Source organism: Cyrtonyx montezumae, unplaced genomic scaffold, assembly GCF_038088225.1.
Source record: "Cyrtonyx montezumae isolate F1298 unplaced genomic scaffold, pur_monq_1.0 scaffold_17, whole genome shotgun sequence".
Taxonomy (NCBI): domain Eukaryota; kingdom Metazoa; phylum Chordata; class Aves; order Galliformes; family Odontophoridae; genus Cyrtonyx; species Cyrtonyx montezumae.
Window position 1 is genome coordinate 19,460,785 of NW_027071903.1, and position 25,403 is coordinate 19,486,187.

A 25,403-nucleotide genomic window follows, 5' to 3' on the forward strand; every position below is an offset into this window, starting at 1 on the left:
CTCCCCTCAGTCAATGACTGACACCATCAAGGTTCCGTTCACTGCCCATGACATGTAAGATGTGTCTGCTGATTTCTCGACCCACAAATTAACAGGAGAATTACTATCCACTTCTATAAATGACTACATACGATCTGTGCCATAAACACAGTGACAGCTATTGCAATCAATCTTTCTTGACATTATTGATTAGGACACTCAGATATAATAAGAATTCTCCATTGACAGAGTAACAATTTGGGGGGGGGGGAAACTAAAATCAACAACAAAATAATGCATGCCTATCATCAAATTTATCTTTTATTTCCTGACTGCAGGCTCAACAAGCTGTAATATGTTATGAACAATTGATGATTAACGCTGAGCTGCAATTCAGGCCTCATTTAAGAGTCTCAGGAAGATAGTGATGAAAGGCAGGGTACAACACCACTTCCCAGCAATATATTTTTATAATTACAGTAAATATAATTATTTTGAGAACATCATAAATAGATAAATTGTTCTATATTCCTCACACAACACCATTTCATATTTTGGAATTAATAATAATTGAGTTTTTCCGTAAGCAACGTGAACACAACAAAATTCAATGCATTTAATGATATCCCTATTTTAAAATGGTGTTAAGTCAGATCTGTTCTTTCAGTAAAAGCGTAAACTGACAACTAATGGCAACTTCTGTGTCACTGTCAGCCTGCGAATAGGCACAGAGATCTCCCATGTACTCTCAACTGCCATTCCACCCAGTGATGAAGCACAAGTCATTTCAGCTGCTGGAAACAAGGTGAGAACAGAAAAAGAGGCAACTAACTGGCGTGGGTTGTAGCAGGATTAAAATACCTGTAACAAAGCATAGCAAAAGCTGTGTAGAAAAAAATAACCAGTGTAAGAAGAACATGGCTGGCCTTAGAATTAGAAAGCTGAAAGTTTTCTCCTGTCTCCTTTGGTTGCACCAAGGGGACAAACAGCACAGGATAAACAAGTGCTTATCCTCAGTTTATCAGCTTTCCTTTATTCCTCAGTGCTACTCCAGTTATTAACATAGGTCAGCATGTGTTTGTTTCCCAGTTTTGAAGAAATGTGACTTTTACATCACGTGCATGTTTTCATTGTGGTCTCTAACCTCCAGTACACATAAAATAAAGGATTATCTCTCACGATCTAATACAACAAAGTTATACCTCATTATATCCATCACAGAAATTGTCAAGCTTCAGTTCAGTCCAAAAACCTCCTTATCATTATGTTAAGCGTTTAAAAATATTGAACTGTGAACCATTAGCTGCTATTGACACAGGAAGCATCAACATACAATACAGCACTCTATTTCTAGCAGAGTATCATAGCCCGTCCATTTAGGCAGTTTAACTCTCTTCACGAGGACTATGAGGATATGCTCTGAAATCTGAAAGCTTCTACTAAAGTATTCAGCACACAACTAAAACTTTCCCAAAGCCAGATGCATATGTTTATAGATGAATTGCAAGTTACATAGTAAAAGTCACAGTACCTCTTTTTCCAGAATGCGAGAGATCTCTCCTAAAGTCCTGTCCAGAGCAGAAACCTTGTTGTTTCCCAGCGAACAGCCATCGTGCATTTGGAGATGCTTTAAAAGGTCTTTTGCTAATCTCTGTAACCTTCAATACAAAACAGAAAACAAGAGAGCAGTTAAAGCAAAAGTCCCTAAATTCTGTAAACTTACGTGTTTGTAATTAAATTCTTCTAACTGAATTTCAACAAAACAATGAGAATTGGTGTAGAAACGTTCTCATCAATACTGAAACTCACAATACAGCACAGAGTTACTATCAATTTACTATCAGTTTTGAATTTCTATGACCTTTCACTACCTACTTACTCAGAGGCACCAAAGCAGTGTGAGCAGTACAGCCCTATCATCTCTCTACAGCCTGTCTGGTAGGTACTGTCATGTTCATTTTCAAGATAGTTTTGTCCTCCTTCTCTTCCATCTCTCAGTTCTTTCCACTCACTTAACTGAGCAGTTCACTCTTGAGATGAGTAAGGGAAACAGAACAGCAGACTACTTGGCTAAATTCTTATAGGCATCATAAAAGAAATTGCTCTTCAGGGTTGTTTGAATAAGGGAAAAGTAGTGGCTTCGCAAGCTACCTCAGAAAGGGCATTCAATTAATGAGGGTCAGTAATGAAACCAAAACGAGGAGGAGGAGAGATACACAAGGGTTAGGACTTGTTTCAATTTTACACATCCACCTTTGGGCTATTCACCTATGCTCCCTTGCTAGGTAGAGAGGGGAGAAAATGCAGTTTCAAAGAACCATTCAACTGATCCTAAAGTCAGAAATGAGCAGACAAAGCTCACTCGCAGTATATCTTTTGTCCTGAAGGCAACAATCAGTAACCAGCTCCCATGCAGATTTCCACATCTGTAGATGCATTAGAGACCGGTGAAAAAAATGCTAGGCAGGGTCCCTTACCTCAGGGCTGACAGAAGCATTGAGGAAGTATCTTTCAGTACTTCCATTGAGATGTTCCCTTTCCCTTCAGTCTGAAAAAACCATTCGTACATAATAACAAACTACATCATTAGTGGAATATCTCTTCTTTCCAGATGCTATATTCAGATCTCTTCTGACCCTGAAACTGAGGTTTGTTTACAGTATAAGAGCAAAAGATCTAGATTTGATATGTACATTTCTGAAAGCCCATCTCATCCATGAAGTAAAACTGAGTATGTTCTTGACAATTCCTTTGCTGAAAACCTTTTACCAAAGGAAAATTTTGAAGTACATTTTCAGCATCATACAGTTAAGAAACATGAAGAATACGATTCCCAGTTTGGTAACATTAACTCTTACATTCTCATATCAAGCTGTATGTTGGTCTTCTATCAAGAAAGGTCAAGTAGGCTATGTGACCATATGAGGAAGAGAAGAACAATTGGAAAAAAAAAAGAAAGCAAACAACTCCTTCCACTGAGTGAGCCTTGGAGAACTTAATTTAATATTCCTTACACTGCCTTCTTGGCAGCATTGCAGATAAAGAATAATCTTATTTAGAACTGTGTCAAAGAAATTGAAATCTATTCAAGATGACTTTTGTTTGGATATAGAGCTCATCATTCCTAGGATGAAATCTGAAAAAAATAAAAAAAGAGAACCCTTTGCACATATAGTAAATGAACATGGCGTGACATTGACATTGGCTTCAGCAGCTCCGTGGTGGAAATGTTGCTGAGTCGAAATCCAAACATTTCAAAACAATGATTTAATCTTCCTTCCATCCCAGAATTTGCATTCCTCCAAGGCTTACTATGCCATACAGGGGACAATAAATAACTGAAAACTTACTGGGTTAAAGAAAAGACATAAATGTCTTTTTATCTAAAGATATTTACATCTTACTAATTAAAATTTTAGTATTGCTCACAAAGAGATAACTCAGAATGTAGAAGAAATATCAAAAAGGACACAAGGCACTGATTGGTATTGGAATGATACCATATCATAAACTCTAATAAGTGGTGTGCTCAACAAATACAAATACATTATCTGGTCTTTTTGCACTGCAAATCAGAGTGTGAGGGATAGACAAATAAAAGGTTTATACAGCAAATGTATAAATAAAATTGAAAAAATGTATTGCACAAATTAAGAGTTGGTTTGCTTTTAGTGTGGTCTAAATATTTCCAGCAGATTTAATCTATTTTATAGACTAAAGAATAAAGAGCTGCCAATGTTTATAGGCCATATTTCATCTTCATACAAAAATCCTTGAAATAGTAACATCTATGTATTTCAGCACTTCCACATTTAAACCCGTGATTTCTTGGCTGTATTCTCAATCTATGTACAGCAGGATTACGTGCGAGGCAGAGAACCAGATTCAGGGCAGCTCCTGCACAGGAATAGCTGTTATTCCTCCTGGGTGCTCCTGCTGAGCCCAGTCAGATGCCAGCTGGACACACAGCCCCAGTTCTTGCCCATGCAGTGCATGTCTGGAGAGAACTGAGAAAGTCTGTGGAGGTTCCTGCCCCAAACAGAGAGTTATGCTGTATCCCCTTAAAGCAGTGTACAGCCCTGCACTATTCTGTAGTGCTGCTGCAGTAAAATTAATATACTCGATGTCACACCTGGCACGTTCCAATTGCTCGAGGATGTAGTGGAAAACACCACGCTACAAATCAACATGGCTAGATATTAAATACCTAAATTAGCAGCTTCACACATCTTTAGTTTTGGAAATGGAAGCAGTCTGAAAACTGCTATGAAGATTATTTTCTAAATCAATTTACTTGATTTGCAATGAAACTGATCCAGCAGTTCTCTGAAAAGAAAATCTATTGGACATAGAAGCACGAAGTTGGTGTTTACCTCTGCTTAAAATTTAACTGAATTGTGTATTATTTACACTTCAGCTCTTCTACAGTTTACACAGCTGTTTGAATTCTGCACAAAAATGTCCAGCTTCAGAGATGATCAGATTTTTTCCCCCTAGTAATCAGCACCACGGTATAGAATTTTATGATTGCCCTAAGTGGAAACTAGCCTACAGCTCCAAGAAAACCTACAAGGTACACGTGCCTTGCGAGCACCCTGAGACACCACTCAAACAAATAAGTAAGAGCTGTATCATTAAAGGCATTTAAGCTTTGTGCCTCTCCAAGAATAGACTTCATGTTACATTCCCATCTTTCCTCCGCTGACACACAGAGGAAATAACTTTTCACTTTGTGACTCTCACCTTTCTGTGTTGCAGTCCTTTCTCAGAATACTCTCTCTCGTTTCCATACTATCTGAAGTTGTAACTTTACACAGTTTGAGAAAGATTTGAGAAAACGTGTAAAAAAGAAAATCAATTTCATGCATGAGAGGAGAGAGTGGCTAAAGCATTAAAGTAGGAGTGTTACATTTTAAAACTAAATAAGTAAATAATTTTTTCCTGCAATCCCTTTAGTTATACGACCATTTTTCATCACCTTATTTTCTTACTCACATCACTTACTTTCATCACCTACAATGACACTTCCCCACCTGCAGAGTGCTTTAACACTGAACCATACAGCCTTTGGATTACTAAACAATGCAAGCAACACTCTTACTTTGCAAAAGCTTTCTCCTTCCCTTTTAACAACCTGCTGTGATGGGCACCAAACAGAAAGAGCCATCACCAACTCTCATTCTGAAATTCACAGGCTGGACACTAAATAACTGCATTCAGATCAGCTCCCAGAGAACCCAAATTAATACTACAGATACAGAAGGGAAGTGGTTTTTATAAAATGACTTAAATACCACTGATGACCAACTGCTTAATAACATGAGAAAAGCCAGGAAGCAACAGGCTGGCAATTCCCATTCATGAATCACTTAGATTCAACAGTCAAACTGGAAAAGGTACACATCCTATGTCTACCAAAGCAGGATAAACACCATCCTCTTTTTGCTATTTGTATAATCGGTGTGAGATTTACAAAGCACTCGAAGCAGTGCTTCCTGAGTGAATTGCTATAAACTGCAAATCATAAGCTACCAAGAATTACTGAAACGATCTGTGAGCTGCAGTGGGAAATCTGTGTTCTCATAATATTAAGGTGGCTTAATCTGAAAGGTGATCTACAAAGGCTTTTTACCTGCCACAGACTAATTCTGGGTTCTGTCTTTCTTCTTTAACAACTGCCAACATGACTAACAACTGAAATCAGATAAGAAATTGCATTCCATAAATGGTTTTAGTTGTTTATGAAGACACAACTAGAGGCAGGGAGGTTAAAGAAATATGACATAAGGAAGGAAGTATATAAGAAAGTTGTATTTAATAATTTCAATCTAAAATTTCTTTGCTTTAAATAAACGAATCTACCAACTGTGCCATGTTTTAAACTGAATGCTTACAAGTGCTTGTTTTTCAAATTCCACAGCCCACCTTTAAAAGTATTGCTCTGCTCATTAGTACATTTCCACCTAAATTTCAATACCTCAGACCTTCCTTCCAAATAAACAAGATGTACCAGCATTTGTTTTGATGCAAGGCATTTAGCTCTCTCAGTTTTTATGCCCTTCATTCTGTGGCCTGACTTCTCCCATTGACTTTGCAGCTCTACTAAGAGCACGTGCTGGATATCTGTTATGAATTCTGGTGTTGGCAGGGACTCGTGCTCTCCCAGCCAGGTACAGTAGCAGTTAATACTGGCTCATAGTAGTACACTGTGTCCTAGCTAAAAAGACAACAATCTAACTGTTTTTCATAGCTTCTAAATACAATCACATTTTAGTGGAGATCCACTACTGTTTCTTTGTTTCAGCTATTTCTTCTTGCTACTGGTCTGTTAGAAAAAAAAATCCTATTATTTTTTCCTATATGAATTTGTTTCTCCACATAACAGATACAGACCAGGCTGAAACTTAAGCCTCATAAAATTACTTCTCCTTTCATCCTATTCTTTATAGAAAGAGATGTAACTGTCCTATTATAATTCCACTTTGTATTATGTATCGTGTAAAGTAAACAGATTTAACAGCGATAAAGTGGGCTTCTGGACAATTTACAGACAGTCCTCTATTTCTTCTTACAAAGTTCAGACCTGAGTTCTCACTGCTACCCCCTTGACTTGAAAAAAGATTGCAAATATTTGAGCCACAATGGCCAGCAGATGTGAGTAATTTTAAAAGCAGCAAAAAAATATAGCTGGAAATATCTGCTGGATTATAACACAAAGCCTACAAAAGATCCCCTAACTTTGTGATGAATGTGAGCTATACAGTGGCCAGGGACATAGTGCTACAAACAGCCAAGTCTTTGACCATCTGGATCTACTGGTGATTCTGCTGTGCCTTCCCTGGGACCACTACTTCTAACTCCAGTCTCAGAGGGCTCAGAACAGGGCCAGAATTATAAACATGCTAAGAAACTGTAAGACGATGCCTGCTTACCTTAGCGATTCATTCAGAGGCAGGATTTATCCAGCCACGTAATTTTCAAACTCCAGTTTAAAAAGAAATGAGGACCTACAAAAATGACCACAACGTACACTATGGTTGCAGAGTGCTGCAAGATATTACTGCATGGGAATGAGTGCTCAGACTGCAACAGGCAGATTGAGCAGCTGCAAAAGCAAGGATCCATAATGCATTCAAAACCTCCCCACGTTACACCAATGACTCCATACTAAGACCACACAAGAAAGCAGATGAGGGTACTTGTTTATGTTCCATGAGCAGAGGTGACAGAGGAGGGCAATGAAAAATGTGATGAAACAGAATATCTTGAGAGTACATAGCATGTCATTAAAAGAAATTAAAAACTGAAAAATTCAGGCTCAGTCAAGAAATAAAACCACCAAAAAAAAAAAAAGCCATCACATCTGCTTGGGTTTCTGTTGCACTGCAATTGAGACAACTGACCAAAGTGCATCACTGATGACAATCAGAGAAAGAAACTAACACTGAAAACCTCATCACTTCTTTCAGTTGCTCAGCCACTCCACGTTTCTGCTGACCGCTAGACCCTAATATTTTATTTTCTGGTAGCAAAGAAAAGCAAAACACAGAAGCTACAAATCTACAAGTCCTAATCTGCCATGAAATTAATCTTGAAAATTGAAGTGCTGATAATTGAGAAATGATGCCAAGAGAACCTTCTTCCCCATTGTGTTTATGCAGGTGTGCCATCTGGTGGAGATGTTTCATTTTCCCACGTCAAACCTCAGTGATGGATTTCTATTATTTTAAAACACATACAGAGATTCAGTGGCAGGTTTTCAAACTATTGAAAAGACTACGTGAAAGATACTGCCTACAGATTCACTATGCAAACAACCAAGAAAGCCCAAGAGCAAGGATCTGAACAACTCAAACAACAGTTAACTTCTAAAAAATGCTACCTTCAAGTGTATTGGCAATGTATGAACGATGGAGGCAACCACAAAACGTACAGGATCTGGTACAAATTATAGCTGAAAACAAATACCCCCAACTGGGAAAGTTAAATGTAATTTTAGGATGAAGGAATTTGAATCCAGCTGTACAGCCTCCTCACCAACCTTCAGTAGCCTTCTAGAGAATACCTGTAGGAGTGCTATACCACCTTCCCTATACCCTATCAAAGAGCTGTAAATGGATGCCTGAGGAAAACTAAGAATTTGGGTAAGTATACATAATCTTCTCTACTAATCCTTTTCTTGCTCCTAGTTTCATCTTAGGAATCTTGTAAGATGGACTTCATTTCCTTGAACTATTGTGCATGCAAGATAACCTTTGAGCACAATTTTGTCAATGAGTACCATCCTACTCATTACATACAACACTAAGAACCACTGATCTTCATTCCATGCTCCCTCATTCTGGTCCTAAGGAGGACAGCACACGATCAATCATCACCCATCTTTTCCACACTATTTATGACCTTGTACATCTCTGTGACAAAGCTCCTGTGTAACTTCCTCCCACCAGCACATTTTTCTCCAGAATGAGAAGTATCAGCTTACTTAGTCCTTAATAACAAGTAATACCAGGAGTTATTACTCAATTTCCTTTACTGCCCTTTGTGAACCTTTAACAATTCTAGCATCATTTTTTGGATGAAGAACCAAGAATGCATGCAGCATTCAAAAGACAAAGAAGACCCAGACATCCGTACTTAATACTGTTCTTTGTCCTGATTTTGTTTGCTTCCAAACTGTTTTAACAAATGATTTGCTTTAGCTGCAATTAGTGATCTTATACCTGAACTGGTTATTTTCTTGTAACTATCTATAATCACTTCTGTAAGTTCAAAGCCCATTAGTTCATACGTGAAGATAACACTGACATCCACCTCCTGCTGACATCTGCATAGCACTTAGTGTCCACTGAACCTTACCTGCCATTTTACTGCTGTGTCACTCTCTCTCAAAAACTATCATTCAATATGAGCTCTTGGCCCTGCTGCTCTGAATATGTTTGTACAGTGGTCAAAACTTTATCACCTCAGTGCTTGTCCTCTGTTACAAATCACAAGTGATGCTGAACATGGTAGAACTGCAGAACTCGAGGGGTACCCTCCCATTTGGCAACGACTAGCCATGTACTCCACTTCTTTTCAGTTTTTAAGCTGATTCCCACTTATGCTACAGCTATACAAATTCCTTTAAAACCTCTGGTGAGAGATTTTGTCAAAAACCTTTTGGAATTGAAACATTCCGTGTCATACAACAAACAGACAAAAAAAGCTGATTAATTTTCAGTTTCAAACTAAGCAGGAAAAATTTATCAGTGATAACTCCTTGTTTTAATCTTACCATCCACTGCTTTCATCTGTGCTTTGACCTAGACAATAAAAGGGAGCTCAATCACAGATGTCTTATTCTGGCCATTAAAATATCTGTGGCTTCCATATATGAACCTTTGTTTCTGATCAAAGGGAAGCAACACGTAACACTTTCCAATCCTTTAATTCCAGAATTTTCACAATCAGTCTTGAAGTACAAAGCTGGAACCTTCTTGCTTCCAAATAAGAAATAGATAAGCTTATGTTCTCTTTTTATTGCATCGTACATGGTTTAAGAGATACAATGGTTTCAGAGAAGAAGGCATTTGTAAGTCTGACCTTTTGTATTAGGAACTGATCTGTAATTCAAGATGACAGTATGCCCTGCACTGAGCAGGAACCTTACTACGCCTGCTCCACTAGAAATTTCAGAAGCATTTCTGCTACAGAAAGAAAAAAATCTAAAAAAAATTAAATAAAAAAAATAGTTCAATGCTTACTTGGCTTTAAATGGGGAATCAGAGACAGTATTTTTTGCTTCCATCAAACTCTCATATTCCTTTGCCCTGGAAGAGAAAATATTAATCAGTTATCAACTGTTGTTTAATCAAGCATACAGTATGCAATACCAGCAAGATAATTCTAACCTTTGCATTTTGTTCATTTCAGAGTAGATTATGCTGTTTCTGACAATTCTGCTTTGTCATAACCCATCCACACGTTTAACTACTGGCCACTAATACTTTATTATTTTAGTATAACATCAATAAAGAAACAGTGGCTTTAATGACCTTTGAAACAGTGACAAAATGTTACAAGCAACGTATATGGTGACAGGGAAAGAGCTGTAGAGGCATATCTCACTGAAAAATTACCTCATTCACTTGATGAAAACGTCAGTTATTTAGACAGGAGGTGCATATCAGAAGATTACAACAGACAAATATTTTATTTACAAATACAGGAGTATTATATATTAAATATTATAGCCATTTTGTGACATTGTGAATCTTGCTAAGCATACAGCACAGAATGTAAACACTTCCACTAACAGCTGGTGGAAATAAAAATAGGACCTCTGAACACATACCTATTTAGATGCTTGGAAGTGTTATTTATACTGGCCATATGCCAAGGAGCAGGAAGACAGAGACCAGACTACCTCTTCACTACTTGCTTTGGCTGCAAGCAGTCTAAATTAGCAGGTGAAAATCATTGCTATCTCATCAACCAGTACCAGATCTGCAGTGGTAATCCTGTCAGATTTTCCAGCATTCGCCTATCCCCAAAGGAAAGCCAAACCACACACTCCAGTGCTAAACAAAACCCTAAAATGCTCAGAGACAGTGCCCTGTGAAGAAGTATCCAGCAGTCAGTAAAAGCATCTGGCTGTTAAAAACACAAGGTCCCTTAAAATTGCTCTTTCACTTCCTAAAGGAAGGCCTCAAAGATGCAACGTAGACCAATAAGGACTTGAGGGAGATGTGCTGTTTGAGTCTCGTGAGGTTCTGCTCTCAGATGAACAAGTACCACCCCACTCATGGCTAGGAAAGCTATTCACAAGACAAGGCTCTGGGAAGGTGCACACGTAGCTGAACCTCAAGCACATTAGATGAAATCCTTGATTAAATACATGATTTCTCTGTATCAATAGCGCCTATAGGAAACAACAAAGGAAGGTGCCAGAAGTCCCCCAAGACAAAAGTAGAAAACCTCTGCCTCAGGGCAACTTTCACCCATAGAAACAGTGTCTTGCATTAATTTCCAACGTATTCTGAATACTGACTGCTGATACTTGGTGTTTTATTTTTACAAACGTCCTACTGTTTGTTCCTCAGACATAAGATTTCTATGATGGATTCCAATGGGAAATGGGCTTTACTGCTGCACTGCAAAAAACAGTTCAGTAAAGCTTTAATTCCTATCAATTCCAAAGCCTTCCTTTCTACCTTATTGCTTCATTTACTATCTTAACAGGTCTTTCCTCACATCTTCCAACCCATTCTTTTAGACTTCTCTTCAAGACAGCTCTCTTAACTTATTGCTCCTGTGATCTTTTCCCTGTATAGTTCTGCTCAAGGTCCTGTGAGCTAGATGAGACAATGTTCTGTTATTAAAAAAAAAATCAACGTAACATGGCAACATGAAACTCTGATTGTAAATACAAGTATTAGAAGCCTTTACTAATCTGTAAGTGACGCTCCTTTTCTTCCTAAAGTTTAGATATCTTATTTAAAATTTGAAAGTTTCATAAACAGTTCATTATTTCTCTCAAGTACATCTACTCCACATTTCTCTATGCTTTCTCTTTACCCAGGTTTTCCAAAACTATGAAGATTTTCCCTCAGCTTACTTAACCTAAACAACTTGTGCCACATACAAATACTGTTAACATTAGTACTTGTTCTGATTTGTGGATCATTAATAAAGCTATTAATCACAACTGAATTTAGTATTAAACATGAAGGTGAGATTCCCTTATTAACCTTTTGCCTTCTTCCCTGTCTCTTAGCCAGAAACAACATATTTTAGCTTTGAGTTTTGTACAGATGAGTCAGTCAAACATGAATAATCACCCCAAATATCTATTACTAAATGAACATGACTGGAGTGCTTTAAATCCATTGCAAAGCACATCTCAACTGTGTGTACTTCCTCCTCAGTAACTGCAGCTCTGTTGCTGGAGGCTAGCTTTCATCAGGCCTGTCTGCCATGTGGGCACGGAGGTATTCTCACAGCAGCACAAGCGTGTTAAATGGAGATAATTTATTTAGCCATATATCAGATGTTAGTACAGCACCAGTTTAACAGTGAAGGGTTATAAATATTATTAATAAGACTAACAAAACTTCTCAACATATCTAATAACCCACTGATCACAATTTGTCCCTTCATTCACCTTTGCCCTTCATAGCTTTCATATTGTTATATTGATTTAGGAGCGAGGAGCTCAGGAGAGCAACGGGAACCTATTTTAATGCAGTTACTTATTTCTCCTGCTTTAAAATATCACAGCTTCCTAGAAACTGAAATGAATGTATGAATGTGTAATTTCAAGTCTTAGATATAGGAGAATTTGGTACTGTTATTTCTTATTTTCCCGAGAAGAGGAATAGCTGCAAATACCTGCTAAAACACTGCTTGTAGATAACCATTCTCAATAAATTTATTACTAGAGACTTCATATATTCCATTTTAGTTTTGAGTTGAATTTGTGCTGTAACTCCCAGCTAAGTGGTGGTATCACTGTCCAGATTGTTGGGAAAGAAACACAGTATGCAGAGCCTAAATATTTCACTTAGCATTCCATATCATAATTCTGAGATTATTACTTTAACAACCATAACAACCATTGAGCATTCCAAAATAGAAAGTGCCCACAGGGATTCATCGAGTCCAACTCCCAGCTCCACAGAAGACCACCCAAAACTCCAACTCTATCTAAAACCTCAGCAGCTCAGGGCTGTGCCCAATGCCCTGGGCAGCACCCACTGCTCTCTGGGGCAGAACCTTTCCCTAACCCCCACCTGCCCCCCCCCCCCCCAACACAGCTACATGCCATTACCTCAGAGGCCTCTGCCCTGGGCTGAACAAACTGTGGGACCTCATCTTCTCCTCACATCTTCACCATCACCGTAGCCCTCCTCCTTTGGACACCCACTATTAGCTTTATGTCCTTCTCATACTGTGGTGTCCGGAACTGCACACTGTGCTAGAGGTGAGGCCACATCAGTGCAATGTAACATATGATAATCCTCTATCATTTTCTGTTTATGGAAAACCTCCCCACCTCACCATTAATAAGCTTACAAGTTCTCATTACTACACCTACCACTCAACTGTAGAAGACAGCCAAGTTATACATAGCTAAGATTCATCTCCTGAGTGTGTTTTTTTTTTTCCCCTCATCAATTTTTTGTTTGAAATTCCACAGAATAACCTTTGTTTCCTTCCACCACAGGAATTTCGGGTATTATCTTCTATTAACACTAGAAGTTTCATGATCAAATCATAAATTTAGTTTTCATTATCTTCATGGACAGTAATCTCAACAAAAGGTTTACTCACCCTTTTTTTTTTTTTAGCTCAACTAAAAACAAGCTTAATAAGTGTGCATCTCATGTCTTTCCAATTCAACTCCTCCTAGATTCTGAGACTTACCCTATTTTTCATTAATATATCACTTTTGTAAAACGATGCCCCCATTAGTCTGCTTTAATTAGAATGTTTGATGACAGCCATGCTGACTCACCCAGCAGCCCGAAACATCAGAACTCAAAGTGTACTGAAAAACCTTTTCACCTATCAGAGCCAACAAGAAACTATTATTTCATATATTACCTGTAGCTGTGACAAACCTTACATTAAATTCAGCAGAAAGGGCACTTGAAAAAAGATTAAAATCAGACCCAATAACTGTATAACTGTATTAACTCAACAGGTAACATGAATAAAAACCCATGCCGACCAATCAGAAACGCAAAAGACTGAATTACCCAATTTCATCAGTGTCTTCCTATGTGGTATTCAGACAGTGGATTTGCTCATCCATGGAACAACAAGTAGAAGTGATAAAAGAAACTGTAAAATTATTGACTTTTTGAAGACTAGTGCTCCGTTATAATTAACACTATAATAAGCTAATACACCTCATTTTTACTGTGGATGTCAAAATGGAGTTAGCTGTTTTTCCTATAATCTGCAACCCTTCTTAATTAAAAACTAGGCAAAGAAAATGTTTATTTCACACTCTGATAAGTATTTTTAAGAGAGAAACGTAAAAATGTGTTTTAACATTAAGTATTGACTTCAGCCAGGACCTATTCAGCTATTGAGACTGACGTTGCAGTTCATGATATAACACCATCTCGCATGTTACCGATTTGGAGATGTCACTTTTTCAGCTAATAACAAATTGCAAGTTTAACAACTCACTTTCCATTTTAAGATATTTTAATCTTTCTTTTTGTTGTGACAGGCAAAAAAAAAAAAAAATTAGATTTGACACCACAGCAGGCTGACTTCTATTTGTTGATTACTATTGATTTTCTTTGATACTTCATTTAAAAATCAATAGCCCGAAAGAAAAATAGGCAAGGTTTACACAAATTTAAACATGCTATTGTATGCTAGAAGAGGCTACAGTTTTGGCAGGGCACTGGCATCCAATTATGAGAAAAGCTCTTAACAGGTGAAACCAAGGGCTCCAGATCGATATTCAGTTTTCTTTCTCAATCAGAGAAAGTGGTCATAAATTAGGCTCATCAGTATTATTTTCAGGACACACTCAAAGCAAATAATTTAAATTTGGTTTCAGCCTTCCATGGCACTCATAAGAAAGGACAAAAAGTAAAGTTCAGTGCATAATTTAAAACAAGGAAACAAAAAAAAACCCCAACCCCAAACAAACACAGCTTGCAATACCTGGAGTTCATCCGTGCTTTTAACTTTTTGGCTTTCTTTTTAGTTTTTTGCTTCTCCTCTCCATCTTTCAGTGGTTCTACAGGAACAGAAGTCTCAATCACAATATCCACAATGTACTTTTTTAACGACAGGTGCTCCTACAGAAAATATTGGAATAATATTTAATCTTACTGCGTATTATGCAGCTTACAGATTCCCTTCCCAGAAAACCACAGTAGACAGACATTTAAAAATGCTAAGAAAACAAATAAAATACATTAAAATAAATGTTAGTTTAAATACTAGCTGTATTCCCTCTATTTATATTCTAGAAAAATAACATAAATAGATATACTTGGGAAAATTACTAGCTAACCACCAAAAGAAATGGAATGAAAACACCTGGAAGACCAGGGAGGAAGTGGGGCTTAAGAAGAAAATGATAAACTGAAAAACATACATTTATCTCACTCTTAGTTACATATTCTCCAAGACACAATTCTTTATATGTAGAAAAACAGGATTAGAAAAGCCTGTCTTATGATTAGAAAAAAATACATGGCTGAGGATAACATTTCTAAAATCAATAAATTACTTTCTTCAATTATTCATTCACAACTATTCAAATAAAACAACTTCTACACACTTCTGTTTTGAATTATAATTATGTGGGCTTCTCCATAAGTAATGCCTCCTGTTTTAGGACTCTGGTCCGTAATGTCAGAGGTGGGTGCTGGTGGTATGGCAGTAGAGGTTGAACACTCCTGACAATATTCTGTTCCACGTTGTTGTCATGTGACAGATGGCAGCAGAGGGTACTCTGACAAAAAGGAGTCAGAAATGGAAGAACGATGAAGCAAAGAGGTGTCAATGACTCCTCCATGTGGAGAAAATGGCACTTGTCACCATTCATTGATGCTCGGTGAACATTTATGAAGACCAGACAGCTGATGTCAGTCAGCACAACAAGAGGTGAGTGGTGTTTTTCAGCTGTGGCAATGGCAACTTGCAGGACAAACCTCGTTCGAGATGACCTCGCAGATTTTTACATGCAGAGTATGCAAGGCTCTCGTTCACCACTGGCAAAAATGCACAGCTAATGGAGGAGCCTATGTCGAAAATGAGTATTTCATAGCTGAGAATTTGCTTTATCAAAAGCTGTTATTGTGCTCTGTTGAACTTTCCTTTGAAATAAACAGGAGATACTTTCAGAGCAACCTATGTATTTTACATCGCTACTGAAGTTGCACCTATCAGCTAACTGAAAGTGCCCCTCACTGAAAAATGAAAGCAACCGAGGCAAAATAGAATGCAAAGTTATTACTCAAAGGAAAATCTCTATTGCTAAGAGAAGTCCCATGTACTTAAGAGGTCACTGTAGGCTTTATATAGCTAAAACAACTTATCCTGAGAACAGTAAGAGACAAGATGCTACATGCTAATTACACAACTAATGTGCATTCTGAGACAGAATTAGAAAACTCAGGACCAGATGAAGTTGTTAGATATTCTAGAAGGTTTCCAAGAACATTCATTGTGTGGTTTAGAAGTTTAGAACGGACTATCTTGGTGATTTTTTTTTTTTTTTTTTTACTACTTTTTTTCCCCTCCTACAGCCTGTGTGCCTCAGTCCCAAAACTCAGATTTTTTTTCCTATTCTACTACTTTTGCTTTTTTTTTTTTTGATAACAGTCCAGAAAACACAAAGGGTTCAACCACCAGGAAATAGATTATTTCACACCACAGACAGCGCATCATGGCTATTAGAAATAGATATGGAAAAATAATTATTAGAAGAAGTAAACGAGAATGAATGTTGTACCTCGTGCACAAGGAACAGTCACTTAACATACAAACTCCAAGTCAAAAGTCCCTTCTCCTTCTCTGAGCTGCCTTTTTACAGCTATGTGAAAACAGTGCCCAGCCCTATCAATGCGACTCTGCATTAAATGGAACAGCGTTACTTTTCCTCTCTTGTCAACAGATTTACACTTAAGTACAGGTAAACAGTTGTCCACAGAAGTTTTAATTACAGTCCGGGTTTTACTTAAAGACATTCAAGAGAAGTCCATGGCATTACAGCATGTGATTTTAAATACATTTTCTTTGGGGCTTTTAAAGAACGTGTTATTAAAAAACATCCGCTTCCTTACATCCTAGATAAACCACAATGCAGTTCAACATATGCGTTTGAAATAAATATTTACTATTTAGAGGTGAATAACTCAAAAGGTCATTTCCTCCAAGCTGTCCATAATTCGCACTGACACATGCTACCCAAGAAGGAACACGTGGATGCCTGCTGTGCAAAGCACTTCTCTCAGTCCTCTCAAGCCAGAATTTACTCAAACTACTCAAGTTGGTTTAAGGATTTCTACTCAGATTCTCCTTCCAAATATACTTTTCACTTTAAAAGCGCAATGCATTTAATGTTTTCCAAGCTCTATCGCTGTACTCCAGAACTTTGCCAACACAAAAAACTTGCACTGATTAAAAAATAAGAACAACTTCAGAAGTCACCCACTTAAAGCACCAAAACGCCCTCAAATAGCCCATCTGGATTGAAAAATGCATGGCCACAAAAGCAAGGGTTTTTTGTCTTTTTTTTTAATCAGGTTCATTTTTACAAACAACAACAAGCAAATGGTTTAATGCCAGTTGTTAGAGTACACTTACTGCCCTTCTCATACATGGAGGCTTCTCTTATGTTTGTTTCCAAAAAGGATGCCAAACATATTATGAAGTATGAGCCACCATCACTAATTAGGATGATTTATCCTTTAAAAAGATCAGTGCCACAATGAGAAGCTGTTATTCCTCCTTTATTTATGATGCATGCTTTAAATCCTATGAAAAAGGTGAAGCATAACAAAATCTATAAACAATGTTTTGCAGAAAACTTCTATTTTTTTCTCACTCATTCTTTCAGGGATTCAGGAAAATACTATGCCTCTTGAAAACAGAATAAATCTTGGTGAAACTTCCTGCAAAAAGACCACTTAGTATTTGTAAAGCTTTGGAATGTGATATAAACTAGCAATACATGTTTGACCAAAATTGTAACAGAAATTTATATCTTAAATCTTACAAATGTAAAGTGAATGCTGAATTAATATCACACATAAGAAACCAAACACAAAAATCTAAGCAATTTCTTAAAATGCCAGTGCCTTTAACTCGGCTACACTCCTTCCCCATGCAGCTCCCAGCATAGTGCGCATTCTTCCTTAATACATTGTTCAAGTAAACTGAAACTGTTTCAGTTACACGTGACAGGAAGCTGAACTGCTTCTATAAGCATGCTTCCCAGTACTCAGATCAGACCCTGCCTCCCCAGGAATATTACAAATTAAATTTTACCAAGAAGTCCTTAAAGAAAAACTCTCTTAAGGTACTTCAGAAGGTTCTGTCCCTCTTAGTGCATGACTCAGTAGTACAGGAGAGTAAAACACACAGGCACCTGAATCCAACTGATTCACAACTCGAACCAGCCATTCAGGCATTCAGAGGGTGCTCCCTTACTTAAAAAACAACTATCTGGTGGGATTGATACCTACACCCCTAAACCAGCATCCCTTCACTTCGTCGTTTCCCATTAGTTTACACAACCTATGTACGATAGATTATCACAACCTATGAATGATGCAAAGAACCAAAAGAAGTTATCAGGAACTAAAAAAACCTATCGAGGGCTATTTGAATAAATGTTCTTACATTCTTGTTCAACAATGAAACTTTTTCTTTGCTTCCATCAGACTTCCAAACCACGTGCTACATTCTTCAAAGTGACAGCAAGAGCAAAAGGAAGTGCTGTCCTTTGAAATGGACACCGTGTTAGAAATGGGACACAACATCATTCAGGTGCAGTCTACCTGCTGTCCTCATCCTACAGGAGGGAACAGCAAAACATCACCCAAATTTGGCCAGGTAGCAACAAGGAGAGAGACAGACATGTGCCCCTTCTGCAGACACTCAGCTCTTTTTCCCAATCTGATCTGCAGGGTTCAACAGGCACATTCATTCCTCACCCTGTGGGGGCCACAGCGTCCTGCTGTCAACAGCATGAAGGATGGGTGCAAAGTTTTGTTCAGGTGAACTCAAGCACTTTCGTGAGGGTATTTCTCAGAGTTCTCAGCTTTCAAGTGTGGCAGTTTGCATTAATATCAGACTTCATGGTTACAGCTCATTCAAGTGAGCCTAGAGTAATAACATCTCATGTCACAAAACCCATCGCTTTCCGAATACGTAGATCAAAGAGCAGGGCCATCACTGCAGGCAGATCGCTGCTCAGGTGTGAAACAATAACTAAAAGCTCAGTATCCAGTGACGATTTAATTCTGGGGAGATGGCTGCTGCCAACATCATGCCTCAGAGCAGTGCAAAGGTAGGAAATAATCCATAGGATTAAACAAACTCCTAACAGTTATCTGAAAAAAACAACCCAAAAAACAGCCCAAAACCTAAAGGCTGTTAATCCACCAAGCCATGCTGAAGAACTCTGCATCCAATCCTTCAAATAATTAAGTTCTTAAGTAATTTTACTCACACAACCATTGGTTAGAGAGGTTAGCATACCAAAAAAGTAAGTGCTCTAAGTGTATCAAAGTGAGTCAAGCCAGTACACTGTTTAGACAGCAAACTTATTCCATCTCCCAAATGCTTTGATTTAAGCAGTAATTTCATCACCACATTGCAGTTTTTTTCCTCATTTTCAATAAAGGCAATGCAGAGTACCCAGGTAACTTCTTCACTTCCACCTGAAAGACTTTACATTTTTTACAATTACTACTACACAAGCCAACGCTAAACACTTTACAACTAACTTACCTTCTCCATAGAGAGAATCTAGGGTTTGGTTTCAGGACAGAGTGAAGATGGGTTATGGATCTGATCCTGCACTATACTGAGCATGCTCTGACAGAGAATTACTCCAAACCCTTAGATACCAGTAAACCATCAAATCTCTGGAGACTAAGGCAATTCTCGAGTTAAAGCTTGCCATTACCTACCAAAAATATTTCCACTGTAGTTTCTCAGTTTCTACACCAGCAACCTTAACTTTAGTTCTGCAAACTGCCAAAAGCTTTGTTTTTAAAAGTGATGTAGATTATAGGACCAAACCAACAAAAGTATTAACACTTTTTTTAATCCCAGGATTACAGTAGAGCCAGTTGAGATGGTCATCAGATTTCTGCCATCATTTTTCATCCTTGATAACTCATGCTCTAATCTGCACAACTGAGACCATCTATATGGAAAAAGGGGATTAAATTTCATGAAAGCGGTAGAATCTGTGCCACAAAGAGCAGAGAAAGCATATGAAACATAAGATGGCTAATAAAAACAATTTGATATTTAATGGCGTTCTGTATATACATGACATCATTTAAGAATGTCATTTTAAAAACTGAGTTTCACAGACCTCTAATATTGTTAACGTAATGCTGAAGATCACTTAAAAACAATCCAAAAAATCATATACAATTGTCATTACTTCATTTATGAGGAACATGATATAAAATAAGATTAAATGTGCATGTACAACTGCAGCCTCAGCACAGCAGATGATGAAGAATCTTTGCTTTTCCTCTCTTCTTCCTGCAACTCAGCCATTTTGACTTCTATTCACTGAGAATCCTGAAACTTTCCAAATGCAACGGATGGACCTCAACAACCAACTCTATGAAAAATCAAGTTGCCAAAACCATCACAGCTAAAACTCACTGGGTCGCCCATGAAGTCCCATTCAATTGACTATAACAGAAAAAACTACCTAGTTCTCTATCTTGAAGTTGATAATTTCAGTTGACAAAGCACTTCTTATAACCAAAGTTTTTCTCTACACACTAAATTAAATCTCTTTATCTTGTACGATACATTTATATCACAAAGATCACAGCATAACCACCAGTATTATCTGAAACCAATCAAGTTTTTCAGAATCTAAAATAAAGGTAACTGCAATATTTTCTGTTAACTGTGTACTGAATCTACAAAATGCTGAGACGTGACACAGTTGAGTGCAGTGAGCTTTGAACATGACTAGGGAAACCACACCACAAATGGGATTTGGAACTTTGGTGGCCTAGAGAAAATACAACAGCTGGGGAAGAAACTTCCCTATTTCCTCTTCATGCAGTACACATGCACATAGCCAATACTTCTGTCCATGTCCTTATTACAGCAACAGCATCCACGCATTGGACCTTGGCAGCAGAAATGTCACGTATAATTATTTGTCAAACCTGAACACTGCAACACAGATATTTTCCTACTCGAACTTTGACACTCTTGGATCTCCGTACCAGATACAAGCTACTATTCATTACCTAAAGCCGTAACCCAACCCCATCCCTGCACGTGGAAGGCTATTCATAAAAAACATCTAACTACAGTGCTCATATCCATCACTGCCGCATCACATTCTCCAATGACCATCCTTCTGTCTTCTCCTCCTCCCTCACACACCTGGAATTTCTCAGAAACCTGCAAAGTTTGTAGTCTTCATTAACAGATAACCAACAGAGAACACAAAACATTCTCTAACAAACCCATCCTAAGTTGGTATACTTCAATTAGTAGTAATATCTTAATGCACACCAGAAAACCAAAATACAAACCTCAGGAATATTTATAGTAGCACTGTTAAGTTGTGTTGGAAGATGTGCCAAAAGAAATTACTCCTAACAAAGTTCCCCCATTCTAAAATTAGGGCTGAATGTAACACCAATACTTATTTCCATTTCCTTTCTCTTTAAGGAAGCACTGTCTTATGAATTCTGCCTAGGGCAAGATTGTACAGGAAGACGTAGAAAAGCATCTGTATTTGCTCAAGCTGAGAAAAAAAAAACGACAGCCTGGCATTTGTTGCCGTGGGGCAGTCGTAAGTTAAGATCCTGTGTTCTACTAAGCACACACTGCTTCACTGCTTTCATGAAGCACTTGATTCCTCCTAATACAGAGCTGGAGCAGCCAGGGAAAGAAGGCCCTGGAAAGCCCCCTTTCGGAAGCTAGTCAGTCACAGGCAGGAGCTGCCAGGACCATCAGCCACTATATCAACTTCTTTCTTCTGGTTTCTCTAAGCTCCATAGGGACCTGATCTGCCACAAACCAGCACCAGAGTTTGATCCTGCCATACAGCCATGGACACACGAAGGCCTGGCCTTTCCAATCTATAGCTCGTTTCATAAAGAACATGATATAGTCCCTAACTAGCTATGCTGCAATTTTGTGTAAGCTAACCAATTCATGGAAGTGGAAAACTCTTCTGGCTATTGGACCTTCACCCAAAACACAGAGCCATAATGGCCGTCTTGGAATCCTAATAGTTTAGCTTTTTTCATTCCTGTTCCCTTCTGCATTTCTGACTGAAACAGAGCTGACAGAATATCCTAAGGCTGGTTATTCTTATTATTATTGTATTCTTTCCAACCTCCAATCTCCAAGTTTGGAAAGAAAAGGCATTCTTCCAAGTTTCCTAACCCACTTCTGCAGACCAAGGCAACTTGAAAAATATCTAACGCTAGCTATTTATCGAAACTCAATCTTTGGAATTTCCCAGTGCTTGTTTTTACTTTCTCTCTCATATCAAGATTAAAATAATAGAAAGGAGGAAGATCATAAAGAAATACTTGCAGTGACTTAAATCTCATCATAACAGATGTTATTAATTTGCCACTTCTTTTATTTAAAAGTCAATATCAAGCTAGGTATATATAGGTGATATCTGTCCAAAATAAGGAATATATTCTACCAAATCAACAGGCAACAGCTGAAGCCCAGTGAGCTTTTGGATTTACACATAGACTATCTTTATCTGTTTCAAAATAAGCAATATACTGTAAAGGCAGGATATAATTAAAAAAAGGTTTTTGATATTTATTACTAAGGTCAGGAATTACAGTTTCTCACTTGTATATTGCCACTTAAAGGATGTGTTTGCCAAACTGTGAAAAGATTTTTAAGGTTCGATTCTAAATCATATTACCACAGGAATACTCATTCACGATTTTATTACATGCTTCAACAAAACTCCTCAGTATTCTGATTTTTCCCTCACGGCTTAGGACAATATTTAATATAGAAAACAGATGCCAACATAGACATATCAAATGTAAAATTCAGTCTTCTTAATTCCAAACCATAAGTTAGAGATCCAACATTGTTATAGAACCACAAGCTATGATGTACCCCAAAATACAGGGAAGATTCAAAATAAAGTTATTTACCTGTTCTAATACTTATTAGTGATAACAAGTACTTTGTATGTGAAGAAACATGTAATACCAAAATGTAATAGATAATTAAATATCTTCTCAAAATCACTATTTTAAATATCCAGTCAATTTTTCTGTTAGAATATACTTTAGAAGATGAGTACAGAGCACTACAATTCTTCAATTATACATTCAAAACTGAAGACTGACCTTTCATGCAAAGTATTTTTTCACACACTTCCTGGACTGTTTTTTCCTCTCTCTCAACAAGGGACTGTTTTTGCATGTACAAACTAAACACTATTTTCACTGCAAATACTCACTGTACTTCTAGTCACCTTCCTTGCCTATAAATCCAATGATATGACAGCCGTGCCACTAAGATATATGGCAAATAATATTCTGAACAGTAGGTTCAGATATCCCTTGTGATTTTTAATATCGCTTCCTTTTCTACTCGTCACTCCAAACTGCAGGAGCAGAAGGCAAAGGAAAGCTGTTTCTTCCACAGCAGACTGGGGAGAAAAGCTGGAAGGCACTGACATTGTCACCCGGCTGCAAGGGCAAGCAAGAGAAAGGGGGAAACAAGAGTACAGCTGGCTCTGCCAGCAGTAGTTTTTCTTGCTGGCTGTGAATGTTTGAGATATCATAGCCAAAAGGAGGAAGGGTGCAGATATTGGCCATGATCTACAACAGCTAAAGACACAGCCAATAAACAATTAATCACGTACATTTTGGCCAAGAAAAGTGCTACTTGATAATATATTAAATGTAAGGAGCTGTAGCTGCACAAACTACAGAAAAACTAGAATTGATTCACACAGTAGTGAGAGATGTTCTGCAGGCTGCACCTCCAGTTAAACTTCACAACTGCAGCCTGGTTCACGACCACTTCTTCCAGGCAGTGCATTCACTGCAGAACGACAATGCCAAGCAGTGCCTGTGCTGAAAGGATTCCAGGTTTGAAACATCCACATACAAAAGTGGACCACAGATGCTTAGCCTAATTCCATTCTTCTAGCTACACAGAAGCCATCTAAAAAAATAATAAAAAAATAAAAATAAAAGAGTCCTCCCTTCCTCAGAGAGGAAACAAAATTGAGCAATAGAGAAAAAGTGAGAAGCAGAGAAGAAAGATGGGATACCGTCAACACAGCCTTGCAAACATCTTGTCTGGACTAAACATAACAAACAGCACCCTGTTCATGGAGCTGTTCAAAGCTTGCACCTACTACTATTTTCCAGTAGATGTGATTACAGATGTGTCTTCCAGAGCACCACACCCCAACAGTTCTGTGTAAGGAACCTTACACTTAACACAAAGCACTGCAGCTATGTCACAAATATTAACCCATCAAATAAAATAAAAGAGCAAGTGAAACAGTAAATTGCATCTGATTACAGTTATCCAGCTACCAAGAAAGAGAATTTATAACAGTCTATATTCTGTGGGTAAAAGAAACAGGAATACTGACCAAACTCTATCTACCAGAATTGATTTAAGTATTGCAGAACACAAGGTCTGAGTCAAGATTGCTTCCTTGCACTGCAGTGGTCACAAGTGGTAAACAGTAAAATGCAGGCATCACCAACAGCCTGGACAAGAAAACTTATAAATACAGAAGAAACAGAGAACACGTCAGGTACGAAAATACTGCAACTCCTCCTTCCATCATTAATCCCTTCAGTAAAAAGTAATGGAAGCAGCACAGAACTTTGAGAAAGCGGCTTGACTTTTTAAAGGAAAGCATCCACCCCTGCTACAAAGCCTTTAGGAATTACAACTCCTACAAACATCAGCTTCTCCTTTGTGCTGTACTGGCTATAAACCCTACAAGGCAGGAACAGAACTTTCAGCAGTACAGCTCTGCTTTTCCAGGCAGCCTCTCACCACATCCTGGCAAAAGAGCAATCTTGCCAGGGTAATAGCATCTGTACCAGGGGAACTTGCCAACACAGCTATGCACATTGTAAATCAGACCCCCCCCCCACAATCTAGACTTGCACCAGAAGTGCTTGCACTGCAACCCCAGCCAACTTGACAGCCCACATGACAGGGCAAGTTTTAAGAAAAAAATCAGATGGACATCCTAAAAGGAAGGTGGGTGGGCTCAACCAACCATGTCTTCCCATAAATCTTCACATTTTAACACTGCCAATCTTCAGACAACAGGAACTGCATCTCTCCATCACCAGATTGTATTTCCAGTTGAACTAAATATATCCCTGTGATGTTGCTTCGTGTAGATCAAGACGGAACAGTCTGTTTCCTCCTCTGATTAAAAGAACATATTCTTCACATTTGCAAACAAAGGGTTGTTAACATTCCTCCACCTTTTTTTCAGAATGCATGAGCACATACTTTATGTGTATTAACCAACTTCCTCTCCTGCCAAGGTACTCATTCCATATGTTTTTTTAGGAGTAACTTTCATGGACTAGAAACATTCATAGGTGGTATGGTATTACATGGTTTATACCCGTATGCCCCTTTTTTCCACGTTATTTAAAATGCCAGGAGATGCACGTGAGATAGGACAAGTTCAAAGAAGGAAGCTA

At 38.0% G+C, this 25,403-nt stretch overlaps 1 protein-coding gene across 1 annotated transcript in view; it reads right to left on the reverse strand.

The window, feature by feature from the left end:
* The window catches only part of SCAPER (S-phase cyclin A associated protein in the ER), a 141,276-nt gene that overhangs the window by 66,956 nt on the left and 48,917 nt on the right, over nt 1-25,403 (reverse strand). Inside the window, exons 21-23 of the mRNA XM_065733596.1 lie at nt 14,650-14,786; nt 9,726-9,791; nt 1,511-1,637 (exon numbers count right to left, since the gene is read on the reverse strand). Of these exons, the coding sequence (XP_065589668.1) occupies nt 1,511-1,637; nt 9,726-9,791; nt 14,650-14,786 (330 nt within the window). The remainder of the gene's footprint in view (nt 1-1,510; nt 1,638-9,725; nt 9,792-14,649; nt 14,787-25,403) is intronic.